Below are 26,914 nucleotides of genomic sequence, written 5' to 3' on the forward strand. Positions count from 1 at the left end.
AATTCAAGCTTTCGCAACAAACTGTTGCCTCATCAGGAAAGAGGGAAGGAGAGGGAAAGACGAAAGGATGGGGAGAGGGTAAGGAGTCATTCCATCATTCCAATCCCGGGAGCGGAAAGACTTACCTTAGGGGGAAAAAAGGACAGGTATACACTCGCACACACACACATATCCATCTGCACATACACAGATACGAAAGGATGGGGAGATGGTAAGGAGTCATTCCATCATTCCAATCCCGGGAGCTGAAAGACTTACCTTAGGGGGAAAAAAGGACAGGTATACACTCGCACACACACACATATCCATCTGCACATACACAGACACAGTCTGTGTATGTGCGGATGGATATGTGTGTGTGTGCGAGTGTATACCTGTCCTTTTTTCCCCCTAAGGTAAGTCTTTCCGCTCCCGGGACTGGAATGACTCCTTACCCTCTCCCCATCCTTTCGTCTTTCCCTCTCCTTCCCTCTTTCCTGATGAGGCAACAGTTTGTTGCGAAAGCTTGAATTTCGTGTGTATGTTTGTGTTTGTTTGTGTGTCTATCGACCTGCCAGCACTTTCGTTCGGTAAGTCACATCATCTGTGTTTTTAGATACATCTTTGTTTTTAGATATATTTAAAATATACGCTACAGATAGTAGTAATTTTAATGTTAATGCCACCACTTCTTCAAGGATGGAGAAGGAAATCGACCGTGCCCTCTCAAAGGAACCATCCCAGCATTTGCCTTATGCAATTTAGGGAAATCACAAAAACCCTAAATCATGATGGCCGGACAAGGGTTTGAACCGTTGTCCTCCCAAATGCGAATCTAGTATGCTAACCACCACGCTACCTCACTTCGTTGAACATATTGAGTCCACTTCTCTGGATCTGTGGGAAAACAGATAATACTGCAACCTTCAATGTTTTGATTTTAATTTTCATACACAGTCACACTATAATTAACATTACTAATGCCAGACAGAATGAACAACTGTGGTAGAACAAAAATATTAATGAGCAACAGTACAACACTTATTCAGTTAAGCAAGTGAAAGAGCATGCAAACTGAGTAGAGCTTCTTGATGGTGATGTAATATGCACAATACAAAAATTGAAAGATATTAACGATTGAACTTCTACAATGTGGGGTTCCCTTGTCATGAACAAAAAGCATTCTAGTACTGGCAGGTGGTAAAATCTTGGTTTAAAAATTACATACATGGTAGACAAAAGAAACCCAGTATTACACATGTATATCCAAGGGGTAATACATTGTTAACATCTTTATTTATATACAGCATATTCTGCTACAACACAAAAGGCATATTCTGCAACAACGCAAAAGTCTTCTCAAAATTAATTCAAGCATACTACCCTCTATACACTGAATTCTATATACTGTGTAATACTGGTGAATTTCACACTTCAGTTATTCATAATTCATGGCAAAATACAGATGTTACTCCTATCAAAACACCACAACAACAAAAACATGCATTCACCTGTTCACACCAGTATCAAAATAAATATTAACCTAGGCTAACTGCTATTGTTTTCCGCACTTTCTTCATGAGTGTTTCATATCTCTCTTCATTTCTGGATGCATGCTTCTTCTTAAGCTTTGTGATATGTGAAGAAACAAGATTTTTTAGTATGTTCCATTGCAGCATATCCAAGTTATGAGTAATACATGATTTTATGTTCTGATTTCTAAGAGTTTCCTCCATTTTCAAAAATGCAATCAAGTCAAAATGAGTTTTTAACTGAGCAATTTGTCTCTTTACTATCTTCGGCGCACTGATTCTATTTGTTAGTGACTGCGAATCTGTATTAGATGTGTTCTTTACTTTTTTATTTTTTTCTGTAGCAGCCACTGGAGGAGCTTCATAATGTACTTTTGGATCCACTTTTTGGGTGTTAGTCAAACTCTTGGTGATGGAACTTGAGTTTTCGATAGTAGAACAATCATATGAAGTATATTCGCTACTTGGCTCATTCTTAGGTGATGTCAATTTGAGCATTCTACTGTCTGCTTCTGAGTTCTGATCATTGTTTTTTCTGTTAACCACTACTACATTTTTCCGCATTACCAGCTCTGTAAGGACATAAGATATGAAAATATAGAAAACATGGCTTCAAACAACAAAAATTAATTTGTTACTTACACAGAATTATGGTATATAAACTTTGGTTAATTCATAAAAATGGGGAGAGGGTTTGTACTACACAGAAGAAGTTGGCATTTACCATCCTGCTAACAACGAGGTCGTTGGAGACGGAGCACAAATTCGGATTAGGGAATGATGGAGAAGGAAGTGGCAATGCCCTTTCAAAGGAACTGTTCCACCTTTTGTCTTAAGCGATTTAGAGGAATTATGGAAAACCTAGATCAGGATGGCCGAACTCAGATTTGAACTGTCATCCTCCCAAATGCAAGTCCAGTGTGCTAATCATTGCGCTACCCCACTCGGTGCATTACATGTATAGGTTGTACAATAATATTGATGATGATTACTACACGAAACAAAAGCAACATAACAAAAGATGATAAACAGTGTACTTTTGGGTGTTTAGCCAAATTTATATTTCCGTTTTTATGAAAATGCAAATATGAACTTGGGTGAACACTTGGAAATACTCCGTTAATCAGTCACATCAAGAAAATCTGAAAGATCATCGAAGGATGATTTGAGGGCTATAATCATTATTAGAAAAAATTATCATTCATTTCATTTAATGCCATAATATCTCTTTTCCAACAGAGACCAACCACCTATTGATGCTTGTTAAATAATGTCTCCCTATGTAGTGGGTAGTTACTTCTTCCATTCTATAAATATTTCAGGACAAAGATAATTAATCTGGAATGTGATAATACAATGAATGGTTTTTCTTGTTATTGGTAAGCACACTGGAGAACCTGTACGATGGTCATTAGCTCTGCTGTTAGAATAGTATAGTCTCATGGGAGCATATATTTTCCTTTGTTCTAGCCAATAAGCTCAAGCTAAGGGCTTTTGAATCAATTTTGCTTAATGAGGTATTAGTATACATTGTCTTTACCCTTCGCTAGAGAGATAGTTTTCTAGGATACTGCGAGTGTATCTGTTTCTAGATTGTGGCAAACTATCCCTGGAATCTTCATTAAAAGTAAATATTTCTATTTCTTTTAATGCCAAATCTGGAAATTTAGATTTAGCACCGATTTTTGCATGTGAATAAAGTGACATTTTGAATAGTTTTAAGAACTAGCTAGGCATATTCAAACACTGAAGAACAGGAAATAAATAAATATCACTAGTTCACCATGCTATCTCCTGCTTGAAAGAATGTTTCTCAGTACATGTTTAACATTGACACAAAAAACTGGAGATGGAGAGGAGGGGAAGCGAGTGAATCTTAGTATGAATATTAGCAGTAAGCCTTTTAGCTTAGATGGAGGCACACAGTGCAAGTCGCTTTGATCAGTTCAGCAGGAGATCACATGCATTGAGAAATTGCTGATTTCGTAATCACTGATTGTGAGTTGGAGGAAGGGCGATGGAGTCACATATCATCTACAAGCAAGCAGGCATATATAGTGGCCCTCAAATGTCAGGCAAGGCCTAGTTCGAGACAGTGAACAGTTCCAGCTAGTGGCCTTGGATGGACAATGAGCAGCAGCAGCGGATTCTGTGTGACTGAACATCATACTCAGATAAGTGAGTATACACAAAAGGACTTTTAAAGCTTTCTGCCATGTACCTCTACACTATAGTTATTGGTTTCCTTCATACATTTGTCTACATGTAACTCTGTCCATCTGTCACTTGACGCGCTACTGAAATAAAGAGTTCGATCAGAAAAACAGAATCTGCTACTTCCATGATTTGTGGTCATAGTACCATATGTTATTGTGTATACCAGTATCGTAATAGAGTTATAGGCCATTTTGGCCATTTATTCTGGTAACTGATTGGAGAATCAAGTAAGCTTCACTTATGTTTTACACTTACTCTGGTTATAAACTAGTGCCTATGCCCCTCTGCATCTTCACTGTAAAGATATGCCCATTGGCAAATGACTCCTGCATTTAACTGCTTGCGTGTCAAAGGCATATGACCTCAAATCCTGCATCACCTCTGATCTGAGTGTGAGCCATGTAATTATGTTACAACCCACATAGGGTGATGACAAATCATATTACACTGATACACAAACAATTCCATTGCAATTACAGATTTGACTGTCTTCTTTGCATATAAATTGGAAAAGTTTTAGATCTGATTAAACTTAATGGTCGTGAAGTTTGTATAATATATTCTGGCTCAGGTAGTGATTGTAATTACAGGATGATAAGACTACAATAAATGTTTTTGTGAGAGCCTTGTATAAAGCTTGCAGTATGGAAAACAGTGGAACATGCAAATATACAAGGGTTGAATGAAAAGTAATGCCTCCACCTTCATTAATTGGGTTTGAATGGGAATATTTTAAGAAATCAAATGCACAAATAATCCTTATAATGTGATCTTTAATTACCAATATTCATTTTTCCACATAATCACCAGCCAATTGGATACATTTCTGCCAACGATGAACAAGTTTTCTGAAGCTGTCACGGAAGAAGTCGACGCACTGTTTCTGCAACCACAGTCTCACAATTCTCTCAACATCTCCGGGTTGTGATGGTGTACCCACATTTTGTCCCCTGTCACAATTGAATGAGGAAAGGCTTCACCTTCATTCTCATAATGCAAGAGGAGTTCCTGGCAAATTCCAAATCTGTGCACTTTCATTTGAGGAGTCAGCATCCGGGGTACCCACTGTGCACAGATATTCCGATAGCCAAGCAAAACAATAATGTGACCCACACATTCTTGTGAAATGCTGATTATGCTTGCAGTTTCTCTCTGAGTGATACAACAATTGTCCCGAATCAATCTGTCAACATTTTGCTTGCGAAACTCGGTGGCTGCTGTCACAGGACGTCCAACTCTTTGTTTGTCATGCAGGTCAGATGTTCCCACCTCAACATCTTTAAACTTACTCGCCCCCCAACTATGCACAGTACTCACATCAACACAATCACCATAAAAACTTCTTCCATTCTCTGAATCTCCTTTGGAGTGACACCTTCTGCTGTCAAGAATTTAATGACTGCACGTTGCTTAAATTTCATTGACCGACCATCTGCGCAGGGTTCCATACTTTACATTGTAACAACACAACCGTTCAATGCTAAGGTTTCCTGCCAGCTGGAGCTGTATAGAAGAGGCTATGGAACAAGCCAGTACTTGTCACATACCAATGCTGCCAACTGTTGAAGAGCTACGAAGGTGGAGGCATTGCTTTTCAGTCAACCCTCATACTAAGGATCTCACTGAGGCCTTCACAGACTGAAATTACCCACCCAACCTTGTACAGAAACAGATCTCCCACGCCTCGTATCTCTAGTCAACTACTGCCTCCCTCATACCAACCCACTGGCCACAAAGGAACACACTCCTTGTGACTAAGTACCACCAAGGATTGCAGCAACTGAATCACATCATCTGCCAGGGTCTTGACTACCTCTTGTTGTGCCCTGAAATCAGGAGTATCCTACCCATTACCCTTCTCACCCCTCCCACTGTAGTTTTCTAACACCCGCCACACCTATGCAATACCCTTCTCCATCTCTACTACGGCCCTGCCACCAATCCCTTGCTTTCCTCCCAGAAATATATCTAGATGCAAGACCTGTCCCATACATCCTCCCACTACCACTTACTCAAATCCAGCCACAGGTACGTAGCAGTCCTAACTTGCCACCATCATGTCAATGCATGCTCTCGCAAGCAGTACCACATAATCTCCACCCCTACCCTGCTATCTTGCCTGTTCCCCACCACCGGCCTCAACATTCAATCCATGCTTCTTCCTCACCAGCACTACCAATGTCAGATTGCTGTTCCCATCTGGCACCGTTGCTGTCCACAGTCCAGTAACAACAGCCAGAGACAGTGGTCATGTGTTTGTGAGTGGTGGTGCGTATGTGTGTGTGTGTGTGTGTGTGTGTGTGTGTGTGTGGGGGAGGGGGGGGGGGGGGAGAGAGTTTACTTCATAAGAAGGTTTTTGGATGAAAGCTAAAATGTATAATAGTATTTTCATGGTGCTTATCTGCAGCTCAGTGTCTCCTCTATATGGTTAGTAGCACTCTATTCTTTTCATATTGTTGTTGAACATAAAAATTGGAAGCATTTTATCTTTTTACCAATTTCTATCCTTAGCCCTTTGAAGATTAAGTTTTTATATGCTCGCTTGCTTCTTTCAACTGAGTTATTTTGGAATTGTTTAATTACATGGGTTTTTGAGATAAAACAAGCTAGTGGCTTGCTATTTTCTCATAATTAATTTTATTGTATTTAATTAATTGAGAAGTGTTACATGGAAGTGTATAACTAATATAAAATATTTCCAATGTGTACTACTCTTGAAAACATGGATTTATACATAAAGGGATATTGCGGTCTGCACACATAAACCTAGCATCTTTTCTTTCTTTGTCTTTTCATGTCATATGACTGCATGTGTTGCATGTTCTTTGGCTCTTGGACCCTTGTTCTGCAGCCTGTGGTACTACGTAAAGAAAGTGCCTCTGTGTGAGATTTGGTGGTGCCTCATGTGATGTTGGTCTTCCTTCCTTTGCAGATTGTATGCGAATGTTGTATTTCTCAAGCAACTGCCTCATGAGCTCCAAGAAAAAGTGTAGTAGCTGTGGTTTTTTAGCAGTTTGCTTTTCGTAAAGAACATGCCATTCAATACAGTTAAGTCCAAGATGTGAAAGAAAACCTTTTTGTATCAGTTGATTGACTTTTGTGCACATTGAATAGAGCTGATCTGCAAGTCTGTTTTATCCGATGCTCGCATCTTCTGGCTATATTGTATGACAGTATTGCATTTCTTGCTTTTTCTCACCTGTTTCTCTGTTGTTGTTCTCTGTTACAACAATTGTGTGTGTATGAATTGTTGAAAGCATGTGCACTTCTTCCTTATCCATAAACTTTACTGCCAACGTACAATCAGTATGGTGTGATGTAATTTGTTCTTTCTTTCATTTTGAAGGCAAATCAGTTGACACACATTTTCTTTTTGGCCTAACTGTCCCACAGGCAACAGTTCTATTCTTGTGTGGAAAGGAAAACACATCAGTGGTTGTATATGTTATCAGCATTGTTGAGGTACGGTTTCAACAGAGTAGTTACAAGAGTGCCAGACACACCACGACCCCAAGTATCTTCAATTTCTGTTCCTCTTCCTGTGTACATTACTAAATCTAAAATAAATCTAGTTTCAACGTCATTCAATATGAACAGTTTTATTCCAAATCTGTGCCTTTTGCTTGGTATATGCTGTTTGAAAATGTCTACCTTTCCACAGCATTAGACTCGTCAATATACAAATCTCAGAATGGATTAGAATTGACTTGAATTTCACTGTTAAAAAATTTACAATATACTTTATTTCATGAAGGCCATTCATCCTCTCAGCATCTCCCAGAACACATGCACGACTGAAATATAACATTCTTAGAACTGTCAGAAACCTGTTCCTAGGTATTACTTTCGAAAAGAAAGATCTTTCAGTCAATGAGTCTGTAGACCAGTCGTCCTTTAGTCTATTCTTTTTTATGTGAACCTTCAGAATGCAGAGTGTTAAATGTGATACATCTAGTCTGACTAGTATTTCCCCAGAAGATCGTCGAGATTGTTCATATACTACTTTGTATATTTGCCTGTCAAATATAAGCTCAAAGCATTCACTTTCACTAGGTTCCTCACTTACAAGGACACCCAAGTGCGAGGTCACAAAAAGCCAAAGATGTTTACAGCATTTGATGTCCCACATATTGTCCACCATGCAACCAAAAGATTGGCAGCTAATGGCAACATGGGGCAAGACTGGAGATATCCAATGGTGAGCACAGCATTAGGCTATGGAGCATAACTGCACTGCTTAGTTGACAAGTAACTTGCTACCGTGCTTGTGGTATCAATACAAGGCACAGCAATGGCAATGATAAACAAAGCAAACATTGCACTATGTCTACAACAGGTAGACTTTTGTCAGAAAGGAACCCAAGGAATTTTGCAGAGTAAGAAATGGCAGGTGAAATATTAGCATTTCTGCAAGGTGAGGCAGTGGAATGTGCAGTTTTCAAAGAAAAGTAGTAAAGGACAATCAGTGTCCAAGGAGCAGGTACTGAACACAATTATGTACACAGAATAGAGAAAAAAAATTATGAACATATTTTGAATAAGTCTGCAGCAATATGACCATGTAGTACATAAGAAAAACTAAAAATATTCAAGAGAGGACAAGCCACACTTGGTACAAAAACTGATGTTTGCACATTTCAATGATACTCGATACAGTTTATAACATGTGCCCAAGTGTGACCTGCTGTGTCATGCACACAAAATTGTGCACAAGACAGATTACAGCAATTTCAAGAGAAGCAGTGGATGGTTGCATAACTTCAAACAGTGCTCCAGAATTGGAAGAAATGAGTTAATGAAATTTCAAACAAATCATCAATTTGACAATGCACAGCCAACTGTGGAATCAGCCCAAAACTTTGTAGATGAAATAAACAAACTTATCCCATTGTTCAGTTGGTTGGTTGTTTTGGGGAAGGAGACCAGACAGCGAGGTCATCGGTCTCATCGGATTAGGGAAGGACCGGGAAGGAAGTCGGCCGTGCCCTTTGAAAGGAACCATCCCGGCATTTGCCTGGAGTGATTTAGGGAAATCACGGAAAACCGAAATCAGGATGGCCGGACGCAGGATTGAACCGTCATCCTCCCGAATGCGAGTCCAGTGTCTAACCACTGCACCACCTCGCTCGGTCCATTGTTCAGTAAGGAATTTTTTTTCGGTTCTGACTAATTCGGAAATGCTTGTGAGAGGAACTCTGGAAATTAGAGATACCAAGAGAGTTGTACCAAGATGAACTAATGTCAGTGCCTTAATGCATTTGCAAACATTTATGCCAGCTATTAATCTGAATGATAAAGTGGCTGGAAAGTTATTTACTGTGCTGCGAGAAGTTGGATGGTGCTCTGCCCCTACAATTTGTTCTGGTGTGTGTGTGATCTTGCAAGGGCAGTAGGGAATATTTACATCACAGTAAGCAACAGTGGGAAAATGGGGATAAGAGAACTGCAACTATGATACGAGCACTGCTTTTGGCCAATAGCTGGTCACAATAACTTGCTTGTGCTTGACTCCTGGTTTGATTGCAAAAGTGACACTTCTTTAGAGTAAAACATCTTTCTTTGGGAAGTTATTTAATGGGATAGATAAAAAAATCTACTCACCAAGTGGCAGCAGAACACACACATAGAAGACTGTTGTAACTGGCAAGCTTTCGGAGCTAGTGGCGCCTTCTTCCAGCAGAAGGGTTGAAGAGGCAGGAAGAAGGGTGAAGGAAAAGGACTGGAGAGGTCTAGGAAAAGGGGTAGATTTTGGGAAAGTCACCCAGAACTGCAGACCAGGGGAGACTTACTGTATGGGATGAGAAGGAAAGATTGATCATTGGGGACTGCATTGGATGAGATTTGAAAACCTGAGAGCTTAAAGGTGGAATATAGGGTAATATGCAAGACAGAGATTACTACTAAAACACTGTGCATGAGTTAATAAGAGTGACAAGCTGAGTGCATTGTATGTAACAGAGTTGCGAGGGGGAGGGGGGGGGGGGGGGGCTGTGAAAAACAGACAGGAAAGACAATGGAAGATTTAGAAAACGCAAATGGAGTGAAGCAAAGAGTAGTTACAGTGAAGAAAGCTGAGACAGAGGAAATTAATGTAAATTAAGGCCACACAAGGACATGTTGTTGTGTTAGTTCCCACCTGTGGAGTTCTGAGAAACTAGTGTCTGGGAGAAGAATCCAGATGGCACGTGTGGTGAAACAGGTGCTGAGGTCACAAATGTCATGTTGTAGAGCATGCTGTTTCGCAGGTGGCTCTTCCTTTGATAATATATGTTTGACTGGTTACAGGGCTCTTATAGGTGGTGGTAGGAGGTTGCATAGGGAAAGTCTTGCACTGGGAACGGTCAAAGGGGTAGGAGCCATAGGGTAGGTAGATGGGCGCAGAAGGAGCATAGGGTCTGACAAGAATATTGCGGAGATTGGGAGGCCGATGGAAAGCTATTCTAGGTGTGGTAGGCAAAATTTCAAACAGACAGGATCTCATTTCAGGGCAGGATTTCAGGAAGTCATGTTGAAGTACCTGATTAACACATTCTGCACCAGGATAATACTGAGTCACCAATGATGTGCTCAGGAGCTGTTTTGTGGAGGGATCAGCCGTACAAGGATTGGATGTGATGGCCCGAGAAATCTGCTTTTTAACTATGCTGGTGGGATAATTACGTGCAATGAAGGTTGAGGTGAGAATGGTGGTGTACTGTAAAGAGTCTGCATCTGAACAAATACATTTGCCTTGAATGCCAAGGCTGTATGGAAGGGAACATCTGACATGAAAAAGATGGCAACTGTCAAAATGTAAGTACTGTTGTTTGTTGGTAAATTTAATGTGGATGGAAGTGTGTAGCTGGCCTTCAGTGAGGGCGATATTAACATCAAGGAAAGTGACATGGGATTTTGTCATAACTGACTGTTTTTGTTGTTATATCAGCCTAAGTAGCCATTTCTCCTTGGAAAGTGTGTGACATTGCAATTCATACACCTGGAACCAACAGACAAATTCAGCCTCTGGATTTTTTTTTTTTTTTTTCCTCCCATGCCTACAAAACATATTATCGCACCATCTGCAGCTACGCCTTAAAGGATAGCCAGTTTCAAGATAAGTTCCACAACAGACTGTTTCGCTTTCAGTTGCATGCCACCAGTTATCACCCCATTACACCAATATGATTCTACTATTTTTTGCATTCTTTAAGAGTGGATAACTGTCTAAACATCCCACATGGTTTATAACTTCCAAAGCATTCACCTTTGATCCTGATGGTGCAAATATTTGTGATCACTTGTGGCGTGCCATTTTTCATTCAGTGTTCATGGTGCAATTAATGATTTGTTTTGAACATTTATTGAATGTCAACAATGTCCATTTTGTGAAGTGTACATGTACATCCCATAGAAGGTTGATCTCTGCACCTCCCAGACACCCATTTTCTGTTGCCCTCCTGATGCACAAGGTGAGTCATTACAAGCTATTATTTTTCCTGTTATAGCTCTTACCACAACACTTTCAAATGAGCATTACTAAAGATATAACTTGTGACCTCACATTCAAGGGATTCCTTGTTAGTCCATAATGAGGATTCACTCCAGAATTATTATTAGAGAAACTGCAATTCTGAGGGGTAAACAAGCCTTATGTCAGCTATTTGTATTCACTGTTTCTGACCTTCTGCTTCTTTCTCACCTGCAAAGGGCCTAGCTCATGAATAATTTCAACATCACTCAAACAATCTTCTCTTTTTCTTGGTAATACCTCACAATATTTGTGGTTTTTGAAATGACTACCATATTCTGCAGCTGAGTCTTCATTTAACAGTATTTCTCTAATTTCATTGTCACTTAAACCTTTTGAATGTGTCATGCTCATCGAATACAAAAACAAAAGAATCAAATTTACTTCCTGTAGACAGAATGTATACAAGGCCTCCTGAAAACGCAAATTGATCCAGATACTCGCAACAGGTTTCTGTACCATTCAGTCGCAGAAGGGAGCAATTGTACCAATACAGCATCAGATGCAGGTGACAGAAAAGCAAAAGCAAACCTGTACGATCACAGGTAGTGGCGACAATATCGCTGCCGCCCCACTGGTATGACCACTATCTGCAAAGGATTAAATGACATGCTTTTGTGTACAGGCTTCTGCTACAAAATGACCAGGAAGTGACAAAACTACATGATATTTTTCACACAATTGTCTGGGCACCTTGTTCTAGCTCTGTTACTAGTTGCCAAGGCTCCTTTCCTTGAATAATGAATACAGCAATGCAATGTGTGTATGAGCTGGAAAGCATCATGCTGATACACTTTTCTACATTGCTCACTCACTTCCTTGAATACCCATTTTCCTAAATTTATCACTGCATTTATGGAATTGACTAAATTACTATACACATCCTAACAACTGAAAAAGTATCCTTTCACACAGTTCCAATAAAAAAGTAGTATTCAAATAAAAGAACCTCATATTTCTTCCTCCACTTTATTCATCCTGTTCTATGTTCTCAAATTTCATGGAGAACCAGCCTTACCTGTTTATATGGCATTATTATGGTGGGGTTGCCACTTCGAAAAGGTACTTTAAAGCTGTTGCCAAGAGCACCTCCCCCGCCAGGGAGGACTGATGTAACCCCCCCCCCCCCCCCCCCCCCGTCCCCCCTCCCTCCTGCCACTCTTCTGTCTACATCTACAGTCTCACTGAAATTACTTGTAAGCTGACACCTGTCACTTGCGCTTACAGTGTAGCCCCATCGACTGCAGCTCTGTTGTAGGCAATGAAAAAACATAACAAGTCATTTCACAAATGCCGTTACTTAGCAGTGTGGAGCAATGTTGGCAGCAAAGATCATGAGGTATAACGAGAATGCAAAATTCTCTGTTGACAACTGATTTTAAGTGAGCAATGACTGAACTGTAGTAAATGACACTTTTTCTTGCCCCGAATTTAAACTTAGGTCCTAGCTTAATCACAACTTCATGATGTGCAATGTATTTAGTGAAATGGTTGTCAACAACCTGCAGCAGAAGTATTAATCATGCTTGCTTTGTTCATGGTGATTAAAGCTAACCTCTATGAGCAAATTCAAGACAGAAAAATTTCAGTTTCTGTGCTAAAAGCAAACTGTAATTTCTTGCTTTCAGTAGTTACCTGACACTAGCCTCATACTGGCTACACAAGTTGGCATCATTGTGGCATGTTTTGTAGGTGGAAGTATCTGACAGCTGACTCCGTCAGCAGAGACCCATCCCTTTCCAGTAATCCAGAAGGATCTCCAGTCACTACTCAAATCCATAGGCCCATGCCAGAACCTCTCCCCAGAGTCCATCTCTCTACTTACCCCTACCACTCCAAGCACTCCCACCTCCTACATGCTTCCTAAAGTCCATAAACCCAATCACCCAGGACACCCCATTGTGGCCGGATACTGTGCCTCCACTGAGAGAATCTCTGCTCTCGTAGACAAACACCTTCAACCTATTACCCGGAACCTATCCTCCTATATAAAAGATACCAACCATTTCCTCAACCGACTCTCCACAGTTCCTGTCCCTTTACCACACAGTGCCCTGCTCATCACTACTGATGCCACCTCCCTGTACACTAACATTCCTAATGCCCATGGCCTTACTGCTATCAAACACTACCTTTCCAGATGCCCTATGGATTCCAAACCGACAACCTCCTTCCTAGTCTCCATGACCAACTATATCCACACCCACAATTACTTCTCCTTTGAAGGCATTACCTACAAACAAATCCGCGGTGCGGCTATGGGCACCCGCATGGCACCATCCTATGCCAACCTGTTCATGGGCCATCTAGAGGAATCCTTCCTCAACGCTCAGAACCATAAACCCATCACCTAGTTCAGATTCATTGATGACATCTTTGCAATCTGAGTCGAGGGTGAGGACACCCAATCCACATTCCTCCAGAACCTCAACGGCTTCTCCCACATTTGCTTCACTTGGTCCTACTCAACCCAACAAGCCACCTAACTAAATGTTGACCTTCACCTCAGAGATGGCTACATCAGTACCTCCGTCCATATAAAACCTACTAACCACCAGCAATACCTCCACTTTGACAGCTGCCACCCATTCCATACCAAGAAGTCCCTTCTATACAGCCTAGCCACCTGTGGCCATCGCATCTGCAGTAATGAGCAGTCCCTCCCAAAATATACTAAGGGTCTCACTGAAGCCTTCAGTGAATGTAATTATCCTCCCATCCTTGTACAAAAACAAATCTCCTGTGCCTTATGTTTCCAGTCTCCCACCACCTCCCAAAGTCCCACAGTCCGGCCACAGATTCCCCTTCGTAGCTCAGTATCATCCAGGACTGGAGCAACTGAATTACATTCTCCACCAGGGTTTTGATTACCTCTCATTGTGCCCTGAAATGAGAAATCTCCTGCCCATTATCCTTCTCACCCCTCCTATCGTGGTATTGCGCCGTCCACTGAACCTACACAATACACTTGTGCATCCTTACACAACCCCTGCTCCCAGTCCCTTACCTCCCATACCCCTTTAATGGACCTAGTGCAAGACCTGTCCCATACATCCTCCTACCACCACCTACTCCAGTCCAGTCACTAACACCACCTATCCCATCAAGGGCAGGGCTACCTGTGAAACCAGTCATGTGATTTACAAACTAAGCTTCAACCACTGTGCTGCATTCTATGTAGGCATGACAACCAACAAGCTGTCTGCTCATATGAACTGCCACCGACAAACTGTGGCCAAAAAACAAGTGGACCACCCTGTTGCTGAACACGCTGCCAAACATGATATCCCTCATCTCAATGGCTGCTTCACAGCCTGTGCCATATGGATCCTTCCCACCAACACCAGCTTTTCTGAACTGCAATACATCCTACATTCCCGTAACCATCCTGGCCTCAACCTTCGCTAGTCACTTTCCTCACCCATCCAGCCCCCTCCCTGTTTTCATTCCAGCACTACACAGCCGCCATTTCACTGCCACACCCAGTCTTCTAATTTCTGTTTATTTCTCTCCTTTCTGCTACTTACCCCCTCCTCCCTCTGCATCTTCTCTCCTGCCCTCTGTCTAAGCTGCAACACTTAGTTGTCTGCCACTCCCACCATACTATCCCTCCCCCTCCCTGCCCCAGCCTCCTCCTTACCCCCACCCAATCGCCACTCCCATCATGCGCTGGTGCTGCTGCTCACAGTGTGGTTTCAGCTCTCTGAGACTGCAGACGTGTGTGCAAGTTGCGTTTGTGTGTGTGTGTGTGTGTGTGTGTGTGTGTGTGTGTCTACTGCTGAAAAAGGCCTTAATGGCCGAAAGCTATAATTGTGTGAATCTTTTTGTTGTGCCTATCGCGACTCAGCGTCTCCACTATATGGTGAGTAGCAACTTTCCTTCTCTGGTATTGTTACATTCCATCCTGCATTTTCCACTGTTTAATTTGATATGTGGTACATTAATTTTCCTTGTAAAGACATCTAGGAAAGAGAGAGACTACAAAAAGTAGTTGCTGAAAATGGAAAGCAAGAACTGGGTGAAAGACATTGGAATGCAAGTAAAAGGACATTGACACAAAAGCTTGATTGAGGTAAAAATGGTAAAGCTGTCATCAACACAAAGACTGGTATAAACAACAAAATGCTTTACTAGGCAGGGATGTATTAAAGGTGATATATCCTTGTTTCCTCCAACCCTCTGAACATACTTATCTAGCCAGTTACAGGTGGACTTTCAATTTAATGTGAACTCTAAGCCAAAGTGAAATTCTGCATTTTTCGCATTAACAAACACTGTCAAAGCTGAAAGAAAAATGACAGACTGTGAATCAAATCTCTGGCCTCTGGAGCAACAAGTCTGTCACTTAAACACTGAGTTAATTTTGAGCTGCATATACCAACAAGTGAGTGCAGTAGCAAAAAATATATATGAGCCAACAAAGCATTTGTTATATTAACTTTTTGGCAACTGATAAAGAAGGAATTGTTTGTTCTACAGTATCAAAACTCCACAGTTTGAAATGTTTATGGCAACACCCCTCACTCCTTTAAGTAAGAATACTGCTTTTCATTTCTAGCTGTGTAATGGAAAAAAAAGAACAACGTGATGACACTTCCTATCAAATTATATAACAGTGTAAAGGAGGAAGAATGCAGAAAGATTGGGTGGGGTGTGCGGAGAGGGGTGGAGAGGAGGGGGGGGGAGGGGGGGGGGGGAGGAGAGGGGGAGGGACTGACAGAAAAATTCAACACAAAAGTATTCAATAATAATCTTATGAAGTAATACAACAAACCTCCAAGATCTTCCTTCAAAGGCATAGTTGTTTTTTTCTGTGACACATGGTCCAAGCTCTCTGCTGGTATACCTATCTTTTCAAACTGCTGAGAGCATTTCTCCACATTTTCTGCTGGAGAGCTGTCACCTACTATCTCAATAATATCATCATCATCATCATCATCATCATCATCATCACCACCACCCTCAATATCATTATCATCAGATGCATCCAACAGTTTGTCTATACTGTTGCCAGAAACTCTTGCCTTCATCCCAAATCTGAAGGGAAAAACAAAGTCAACATACAAACATACATGACACAATCTTAGATAGTTAGTTACAATACAACTAGATACATGCGAAGAAATAAAATATTTAGCAAATAGAGGTAATTCAGGAGTAGTTTAATAATGAGTAAAAAAATAGGAGTGCAGGTAAGCTGCTACAAACAGCATAGTGAACACATTATTGGGGCCAAGATAGACACGAAGCCCACGCCTACTACAGTAGTACAAGTTTATATGCCAACTAGCTCTGCAGATGACGAAGAAATGTATGATGAAATAAAAGAAATTATTCAGATAGTGAAGGGAGATGAAAATTTAACAGTCATGGGTGACTGGAATTCGGCAGTAGGAAAAGGGAGAGAAGGAAACAGAGGAGGTGAATATGGACTGGGGAAAAGAAATGAAAGAGGAAGCCGTTTGGTAGAATTTTGCACTGAGCATAACTTAATCATAGCTAATACTTGGTTCAAGAATCATGAAAGAAGGTTGTATACATGGAAGAATCCTGGAGATACTAGAAGGTATCAGATAGATTATATAATGGTAAGACAGAGATTTAGGAACCAGGTATTAAATTGTAAGACATTTCCAGGGACAGATGTGGACTCAGACCACAATCTATTGGTTATGAGCTGTAGATTAAAACTGAAGAAACTGCAAAAAGTTGGGAATTTAAGGTGATGGGATCTGGATAAACTGAAAGAACCAGAGGTTGTACAGAGTTTCAAGGAGAGCGTAAGGGAACAATTGACAGGAATGGGGGAAAGAAATACAGTAGAAGAAGAATGGGTAGCTTTGAGGGATGAAGTAGTGAAGGCAGCAGAGGATCAAGTACGTAAAAAGACGAGGGCTAGTAGAAATCCTTAGGTAACAGAAGAAATATTGAATTTAATTGATGAAAGGAGAAAATATAAAAATGCAGAAACTGAAGCAGGCAAAAAGGAATAAAAACGTCTCAAAAATGAGATCGACAGGAAGTGCAAAATGGCTAAGCAGACATGGCTAGAGGACAAATGTAAGGATATAGAGGCTTATCTCACTAGGGGTAAGATAGATACTGCCTACAGGAAAATTAAAGAGACCTTTGGAGAAAAGAGAACCACTTGTATTAATATCAAGAGCTCAGATGGAAACCCAGTTCTAAGCAAAGAAGGGAAAGCAGGAAGGTGGAAGGAGTATATAGAGGGGTCTATACAAGGGCGATGTACTTGAGGACAATATTATGGAAATGGAAGAGGATGTAGATGAAGATGAAATGGGAGATACGATACTGCATGAGGAGTTTGACAGAGCACTGAAAGACCTGAGTTGAAACAAGGCCCCGGGAGTAGACAACATTCCATTAGAACTACTGGTGGCCTTGGGAGAGCCAGTCCTGACACAACTCTACCATCTGGTGAGCAAGATGTATGAGACAGGCGAAATACCGTCAGACTTCAAGAAGAATATAATAATTCCAATCCCCAAGAAAGCAGGTGTTGACAGATGTAAAAATTACTGAATTATCAGATTAATAAGTCACGGCTGCAAAATACTAACATGAATTCTTTACAGACGAATGGAAAAACTAGTAGAAGCTGACCTCGGGGAAGATCAGTTTGGATTCCATAGAAATATTGGAACACGTGAGGCAATACTGACCCTACGATTTATCTTAGAAGCTAGATCAAGGAAAGGCAAACCTATGTTTCTAGCATTTGTAGACTTAGAGAAAGCTTTTGACAATGTTGACTGGAATACTCTCTTTCAAATTCTGAAGGTGGCAGGGGTAAAATACAGGGAGCAAAAGGCTATTTACAATTTGTACAGAAACCAGATGGCAGTTGTAAGAATCAAGGGACACGAAAGGGAAGCAGTGGTTGTGCAGGGAGTGAGACAGGGTTGTAGCCTCTCCCCGATGTTATTCACGCTATATATTGAGCAAGCAGTGAAGGAAACAAAAGAAAAATTCGGAGTAGGTATTAAAATCCATGAAGAAGAAATATAAACTTTGAGGTTCGTTGATGACATTGTAATTCTGTCAGAGACAGCAAAGGACTTGGAAGAGCAGTTGAACGGAATGGATAGTGTCTTGAAAGGAGGGTATAAGATGAACATCAACAAAAGCAAAATGAGGATAATGGAATGTAGTCAAATTAAGTCGGGTGATGCTGAGGGAATTAGATTAGGAAGTGAGACACTTAAAGTAGTAAAGGAGTTCTGCTATTTGGGGAGCAAAATAACTGATGATGGTCGAAGTAGAGAGGATATAAAATGTAGACTGGCAATGGCAAGGAAAGCGTTTCTGAAGAAGAGAAATTTGTTAACATAGAGTAAAGATTTAAGTGTCAGGAAGTCGTTTCTGAAAGTATTTATATGATGGAGTGTAGCCATGTATGGAAGTGAAACATGGACGATAAATAGTTTGGAAAAGAAGAGAATAGAAGCTTTCGAAATGTGGTGCTACAGAAGAATGCTGTAGATTAGATGGTTAGATCACATAACTAAAGAGGAGGTATTGAATAGGATTGGGGAGAAGAGGAGTTTGTGGCAAAACTTGACTAGAAGAAGGGATAGGTTGGTAGGACATGTTCTGAGGCATCAAGGGATCACTAATTTAGTATTGGAGGGCAGCGTGGAGCGTAAAAATTGTAGAGGGAGACCAAGAGATGAATACACTAAGCAGATTCAGAGGGATGTAGGTTGCAGTAGGTACTGAGAGATGAAGAAGCTTGCACAGGATAGAGTAGCATGGAGAGCTGCATCAGACCAGTCTCAGGACTGAAGACCACAACAACAACAACAGCAAAAATGTTATTGATCATGGCCCCATCATTTTCTGTCAAAGGTAAGATACATAAACATGACCATACGCCAAAGTAACATACAAAGATTAGATTCAAATCTATATGATCAATGTTTGGCTGCAAATATAAAGAATAATACATCTGATGATAGTGAATCTAGATAAAGAGGCTGTTTGCCTTACATTGAAAAAGAAATGTGTTCTAGCGGAGTACGGCCTTTCAAATTGGAACAACTGCTATGTCAATAGCATACTTAAGCAACCAGATGCTATGATGTCCATAAACAGTCTGGATGGGTAATTGTTACTTGTATTTATATGACGTATTCATGAAAAGATTAGTAACTTTGTTTTCTCAACAGAAAATCTTGTTGTATACTCATCCAAGTCCAAAAAAAGGGTAAGAAATTTTTACTTTTACATCCAATATACATTTATACTGTTTAATGTAAATATGTCATTTCTCCTTCAACATTCTCGGTTGTTGTTGTTGTTGTTGTTGTTGTGGTCTTCAGTCCTGAGACTGGTTTGATGCAGCTCTCCATGCTACTCTATCTTGTGCAAGCTTTTTCATCTCCCAGTACCTACTGCAACCTACATCCTTCTGAATCTGCTTAGTGTATTCATCTCTTGGTCTCCCCCTACGATTTTTACCCTCCACGCTGCCCTCCAATACTAAATTGGTGATCCCTTGATGCCTCAGAACATGTCCTACCAACCGATCCCTTCTTCTGGTCAAGTTGTGCCACAAACTTCTCTTCTCCCCAATCCTATTCAATACTTCCTCATTAGTTATGTGATCTACCCATCTAATCTTCAGCATTCTTCTGTAGCACCACATTTCGAAAGCTTCTATTCTCTTCTTGTCCAAACTATTTATCGTCCATGTTTCACTTCCATACATGGCAACACTCCATACGAATACTTTCAGAAATGACTTCCTGACACCTAAATCAATACTGGATGTTAACAAATTTCTCTTCTTCAGAAACGCTTTCCTTGCCATTGCCAGCCTACATTTTATATCCTCTCTACTTCGACCATCATCAGTTATTTTGCTCCCCAAATAGCAAAACTCCTTTACTACTTTAAGTGCCTCATTTCCTAATCTAATTCCCTCAGCATCACCCAACTTAATTAGACTACATTCCATTATCCTTGTTTTGCTTTTGTTGATGTTCATCTTATATCCTCCTTTCAAGACACTGTCCATTCCATTCAACTGCTCTTCCAAGTCCTTTGCTGTCTCTGACAGAATTACAATGTCATCGGCGAACCTCAAAGTTTTTATTTCTTCTCCATGAATTTTAATACCTACTCCGAATTTTTCTTTTGTTGCCTTTACTGCTTGCTCAATATACAGATTGAACAACATCGGGGACAGGCTACAACCCTGTCTTACTCCCTTCCCAACCACTGCTTCCCTTTCATGTCCCTCGACTCTTATAACTGCCATCTGGTTTCTGTACAAATTGTAAATAGCCTTTCGCTCCCTATATTTTACCCCTGCCACCTTTAGAATTTGAAAGAGAGTATTCCAGTCAACATTGTCAAAAGCTTTCTCTAAGTCTATTATTATAAAAATTGTGAATCACTGATAGCTGTAATTCCTACTGACTAAGATGCCCTGTATTTCAGAGTCAGTCTAGTATGATGAAGCTATTCTAAGTGTACAACCAAAATGATTTGTGTTAGCTAATGGAATTTTAAATTGACATAAAGTGGGTTCCTTTTAGATGGTGTAGTCTGACAGCGTTCTTCCATCTTCCAACTGATCGACTGGAAAATAAGATAATGTTTGTCTGATATGATTCCTTCCTTGTCCTGGATGTTTTTCTGCACAGTCTCTATGATGTCAGCCTTTGGATGAATTGCTCCATTTTCAGAATAATAATTGAGAAGATATTCTGAAGTTTCAGGCATCTATACAATATAATATTCCTTCTCTTCGATTTAAAGATCTGATTAAATATGTATTCCTGAAAAGTGACAGATATTAGACAACAGTTATTCCTGTTTCTGCTCTAGTTTTGTGTACATAGTTTGAACTCTGAATAGCTTTACTTTGCACACCAATGGAGGCTATGTCTGGAGATTGATTGATTGATTGAGGGGGGGGTTATGGGACTAAACAGTGAGGTCATCAGTCCTGCAATTCAAAAGTTACTTGTATAAGGTGTAAGATAGAGACTATACTAAAAGTGGCTCGAACCAGTCAGAGGGATCAAACAATAAAACGAGGAAGTTTAAACACACACAGCAGAAGTTATAAAAGGGCAGATCAAATCTAAAAACTGGGAAAACAGAGGGATAAAAGAGCGGTCTTTACAGGGGAGATTGGTCAAGGGTCCCAGACTTAGGAAACACAGAGAGAGGGCACAACGCAACCACCCTGCCCCTGCTCCTGGAGCAAAGCAAAACTTTATAGCTGAAAATATAAACCACTTTGATATTGGAAATTGAGAACCAGTTCAACCATCCATGAATTGCCTGCTAATATTACAGACAAGGAATCTGAAAGGGTATACTTAGTATGAAGGGTCAAAAGGAGACATTCCTATAATACATGGGATATTGTCAGTCTGGTCACACAGTCACATTGTGGGGGTGGCTCGTTATGCAAGAGAAAACAATGGGTGAGACTAGTATCACTGATGCGTAGACGGCATCTGACAATGGACTACTTCTGAGAGGAGTGGATGGAAGAGTGTCAAACTGCAGTAGTCTCCTTGACTGTGTGAATATTACTACTGAGAGCAGTAGCACACCAGATGACGTTCCACTTTTCGACAAAGAGAGATTTGATGTGTATCATGAAAGGGAATGGGGTAAGTACTGCCTTTCTAGCCAAACGGTTCGCCGGTTCATTCCCTGGGATGCCCACATGACTTGGGACCAAAAGGAAGACAACGGAGCAGGTAGCATGGCCAAGGGCAGAGAGAAGGTCATGGATAGCAGAGACCAAAGGGTGATGAGAGTAGCATTGGTCTATAGCCTGCAAGCTGCCCATTGAGTCAGTACATATTAAAACACTGTGGAGGGAGGCCTGAGTAACAAATTGGAGAGCCCTATTAATGGCTAACAGCTCTGCTGTGAACACACTACATGATCCTGGCAGTAAATGATGTTCCATGCCAGTAGGTGATGTAAAAGTGTTTCCCGCCTTATACGCCATTTTAAAACGATCAGTGTAGAAGATGACAACCCCCCCCCCCCCCCCCTGAACTCTCCAAGGACGGAACGTACATGACACTGGAATATCATAGGGGCAACAGAGACCTTACGACACTGAAATAGGTCACTCCTAATCTGTGACCAAGGCACCATAGAAAGGGGGGGAGGGGGAGGGAGGGGAGGAGGGAGGAAATACACAGGGCACTTTCCAGTGAGTGGAGATGGAGATCCCAACAGAGAGAAGTGAGATGCATTCCAACTGACAATCCCACCTAAGAACGGGTATCAAGAGGGAGACATTCCTCATTTGCAATGATGAGGAGGGGGTACACGGGAAGGTCAGGGAATTGTCGAATGGTGGTTGTGTAAGAGACCACGAGTTAGTTCCATCGTATTTGTAGATGTGGAATCCCTGCTCGCTGTGAGGGGACTTTAGATGGGACAAGTGCGAAAGTCACTGATAGCCAGAAGCATCACATAATGATGAACAGGGTCACGTAGTTTCAAAGTGAAAGGAGCTGCCGAGCCACAAACCTGACAGTCACAATCTAGTCTGGATGAAACTAGAGTGTGGTAAAGATGGAGAAGAGTAGCATGGTCTGCACCCCAAGACGTGTGGATCAAGAGGTGGAGAGCATTAAGCTTCCACATGCAGATAGTCTTCAGTTGGTAAATATGAGGCAGCCAAAGCTTTTTATCAAAAATAAAGCCCAAGAAAGAGGACTGTGCTACAGCAACTTGGGATAAAAACTCGCGGATAAAAATAGGAAGGGGACTGCAAAAGCCCATCATGAAGGGAACTAAACTGTGATGGTTCCAAGCTATGTTGCATGCCTTACGTAAGTTAAAGAAGACTGCAACACGTTGCCGGTAGTTTGTAAAAGCCTGTTGGATTGCTATTTCCAGTCTAAGTAAATGGTCAGTAGTAGATCGTCCTTCCTGGAAGCGACACTGATGCTGGGACAAAAGGTCCTGAGATTCAAGTGCCCAACATAAGCAGAACCTAACAATCCTCTTGAGCAGTTTACAAAGTACGTTGGCCAGGCTAATTGGGCTGTAGCTGTCAAATGCTATTGGGTCATTCCCAGGCTTAAGGATGAAGATAACTATGCTAAAAACAGGGACGTGGAGAAAGGTTTATAAAATATGCTATAGAGGAGGTACTGAACTAAAAATTGAATGGCCTTCGCCACATTGCTACGACAGGTAAAAAGTACAATGTGGTCGACATCCTGCTCGTCGTTCAGTAAAGTGGTCAATAACTCAGATGGTAAACGCAAATGAGAATGTAATGGTTAAAAAAAGGGCATTCCATCAGGAAATGGTGGACCGTCAGAGGTTGAGTGCAATGAGCACAAAGTGGTGGGGGAGCACCACTTAACAGATGGCTATGGGTAAAAAGACAGTGCAACCTAACAAAAATGATCTCCTCATGGTGAGAGAACCGAGAGGTCATCCAAGCTGCTGGGAGAGGCTTATTAACCCAGAGCTTGTTCCCATGAAGGGAGTACCAGTGGTGATGCCACAGTGAAACCACCTGCTGACAGACAGCAACACAGAGATCATTGGAGGGAATGTAAGAACTAGCCAGCTGAGGTATGAGGACTCCAGCCTTGGCAGCAGCGTCAGCGGACTTGTTTCCTGTCACACTGACGTGACCAGAAACCCACATAAACATCACAGCGGCTCCATCAAGAGTGAGCAAGTGATAGTTTTCCTGGACCCATTGCACTAAGGGATGGATGGTGTACAGCACACAGAGGCTTTGGAGGGCCTGTGTCGCCAGATGTACTGCATGGCCTGATACAGGGCACAAAGAGGTCTGAGCAATGTTCCAGAAGCTGATATCGAAAAACATTGGTACCAATGACTACGGCACACCCGACACCACTGGTCGGTTTGAGAGCCATCAGTGTACACAAAAGTATTATCACGAAGTTCCATGTGAAGGTCGAGAAACATATGGCGATAGAGTGAGGCTGGAGTAGTGTCCTTAGTTAGAAAATGAAGGCCAAGGTGAACACAGGCCAGAGCATGAAGCCAAGGTAGTGAAGGGTTCACACCCACCAGGAAAGTTTCAGGTAATGTGAAGTTAAGCTGCCGGAGCAAGAGACAAAAGCGAACTCCAGGTGGTAACAGAGAAGAGGGGTGTGCCCCATACTGGTGATCAAAGGAGTCATTGAAGAAGGAGGCATAGGATGGGTGGCCACGCATGGTAGACAAACGGCATGCATATATGCTGAGGAGAAAGTCACAGCGGTAGGACAGTGGTAGTCTGCCAACTTCTGCGTACAGGCTCTCAATTGGGCTAGTGTAAAACACGCCAGTGGCCAAATGGATGCCATGATGGTGAATAGTATTGAGACAATGTAAGAGGGGCTCAGGTGCAGGTGCATAAACAGAACACCCATAGTCGAGTTTCGAATGGACAAGAGACTGGGGTGGTTCGATCTGCTCCCCAGGAAGTACCACTGATAATATGTAGTATACTGAGGGACAACATACAGTGGGCTGCCGGATAAGACACATGGGAGGACCAAGAAAGTTTCCTATCAAGAATGAACCCCAAGAATTTTGCAGTTTCAATGAATGGAAGAGCAACAAGCCCAAGATGTAAAGATGGTGAGAAGAAACCAACTGCGCTGCCAGAAATTTATTCAAACAGTTTTGTCAGTGGAAAAATGAAAGCCATTGTCGATGCTCCATGAGTAAAGATGACTGAGACATCACCGAAGACGCCGCTCAATTAGTCAAGCCTGTGGAGAACTGCAATAGATGGCAAAATTGTCAACAAAAAGGAAGTAGGAGATGCCTGGCGGGTGACAGGGTTAATGGCGATAGCAAAGAGGATGATGCTCACGACAGAACCTTGGGCACACCATTTTCCCATATATAGGTGTCTGACAAGGCAGAACCCACACTTAGCTTGAAAACTTGGTATTTTAAAAATTCTTGAAGGAAATGGGGCATGCGGCCTCAGAAACCCTAAGTGTAGGGAGTACAGAGGATACCAGTTCTTCACCAGTTGTAGGCTTTCTCCAAATTGAAAAACATGGTCACAGTATGGGATTTCTGAAGGAAACCATTTATGGCTTGGGTGGGCGAAGTTTGAGATGGTCAACTGCAAAACGGCGTGCTCGAAATCCACACTGTGTAGCGGTTAGTGACTTGCAAGACTTGATCCACCATATCAGCCAGGCATGAATCGTATGTTCCCATCATCTTGCAAACACAACTGGTGAGGGAAATGGGGAGGCAGTTAGAAGGAAGGTGTTTGTCCTTACCGGGCTTAGGTATGTGTATGACAATGGCTTCACACCAGTGTCTAGAAAACGTGCCCTCTGCCCAGATACAGTTGTATGTATGAAGCAGAAAGTGCTTGCCTGCAAGAGAAAGGTGCTGCAACATCTGAAATGTGAACATTGTATGGCCCTGGGGCAGAGGATCGGGATGAAATGAGAGAATGATCTAGATTCTTCATAGTAAAGGCAGCATTGTGGCACTCACAGTTCTGAGAAGAGAAGGGTATCGCCCGAGCCTCCTCCACTCGTTTCCAATGGAGGAAGGCAGGATGATAGTAGGAGGAGCTTGAAATCTCTGCAAAATGGCGGCCCTAGGTGTTGGAGATGGCAATAGGGTCTACTATGACATCGTCTGCTACTGTCAGGCCAAAAATTGGGGAATGGATCTTGGTCTCAGAGAGCCGTTGGAGGCTGGAAGAGGGAGTGGAACTGTTAAGAGAACTATTTAATGAAATCCAGTTAGCTTTTTTGCTATCCTGAAGAACATGGTGACACTGTGCACACAACTGTTTATAACTAATGGTTCAAATGGTTCAAATGGCTCTGAGCACTATGGGACTCAACTGCTGAGGTTATAACTAATGCAGTCTGCCATCATAGGATGATGGGTTAAAATGTGGAGAGCATGTCTCCACGTGCGAATTGCGTCGTGGCACGCCTCGGAACCCCCAAGGGACCAGGACATGGCATGGTAAAGAGGATGTGGGAGGAATGGAACAGTCTGCAGCAGTAAGTATAATGCTTGTAAGATATTCTACCTGATCATCACAAATGGGGAAATGTTTTTCGTCAAAGTTCGCCAGGTAGGAGTGAAGTCTCCAGTTGGCCTAAGTAAGCTGCCACTTAGGTGTGCACGTAGGTGGAGTCAGCAAATGGATAGCACACGGGAAATGGTCACTTGGGTATGTGTTGGAGAAAATGGACCACTCAAGACATTGGGCAAGCTGGGCAGTGCAGAAAGATAGGTCCAAATGGGAATAGGTGTGTGTGGAGCCTGAGAGGAATGTGGGTGGTCCTGTGTTAAGGCAGAGAAGGTTAAGTTGACTGAGAAGGTCAGCCAAGAGGGCATCTCTCGGACAGGTTCTGGAAGAATAGCAAAGGGTATGGTGTGCATTAAAGCCACTGAGCAGCAGAAAGGAGTGTGGTAGAGCAGCAGAAAGGGGTGTGGTAGCTGCCCAGTAAGTTGGAGGAAGTCTGCCCTGGTGACATCAAATGCCAGAAGGATGTAAACAATACAAAGGAAAAAGATCAAGTGAGGAGGGAAAAGACGAACTGCAACAGCATGAAGGTGGGCAGTCAGGGAGATGGGTCGATTACGAACGTCATCCAATACGAGCAGCATGAATTCCCCATGAGATGGAATGCCATCCTCA

At 41.9% G+C, this 26,914-nt stretch overlaps 1 protein-coding gene across 1 annotated transcript in view; it reads right to left on the reverse strand.

The window, feature by feature from the left end:
- Positions 1 to 1,253: 1,253 nt before the first annotated feature.
- LOC126412371 (uncharacterized) overlaps positions 1,254 to 26,914 on the reverse strand; it is an 82,528-nt gene continuing 56,867 nt past the window's right edge. Inside the window, exons 5-6 of the mRNA XM_050081940.1 lie at positions 16,010 to 16,272; positions 1,254 to 2,083 (exon numbers count right to left, since the gene is read on the reverse strand). Of these exons, the coding sequence (XP_049937897.1) occupies positions 1,518 to 2,083; positions 16,010 to 16,272 (829 nt within the window). The 3' untranslated portion in view covers positions 1,254 to 1,517. The remainder of the gene's footprint in view (positions 2,084 to 16,009; positions 16,273 to 26,914) is intronic.

This window comes from Schistocerca serialis, chromosome 7 (genome assembly GCF_023864345.2).
Source record: "Schistocerca serialis cubense isolate TAMUIC-IGC-003099 chromosome 7, iqSchSeri2.2, whole genome shotgun sequence".
NCBI classification, from domain to species: Eukaryota; Metazoa; Arthropoda; class Insecta; order Orthoptera; family Acrididae; genus Schistocerca; species Schistocerca serialis.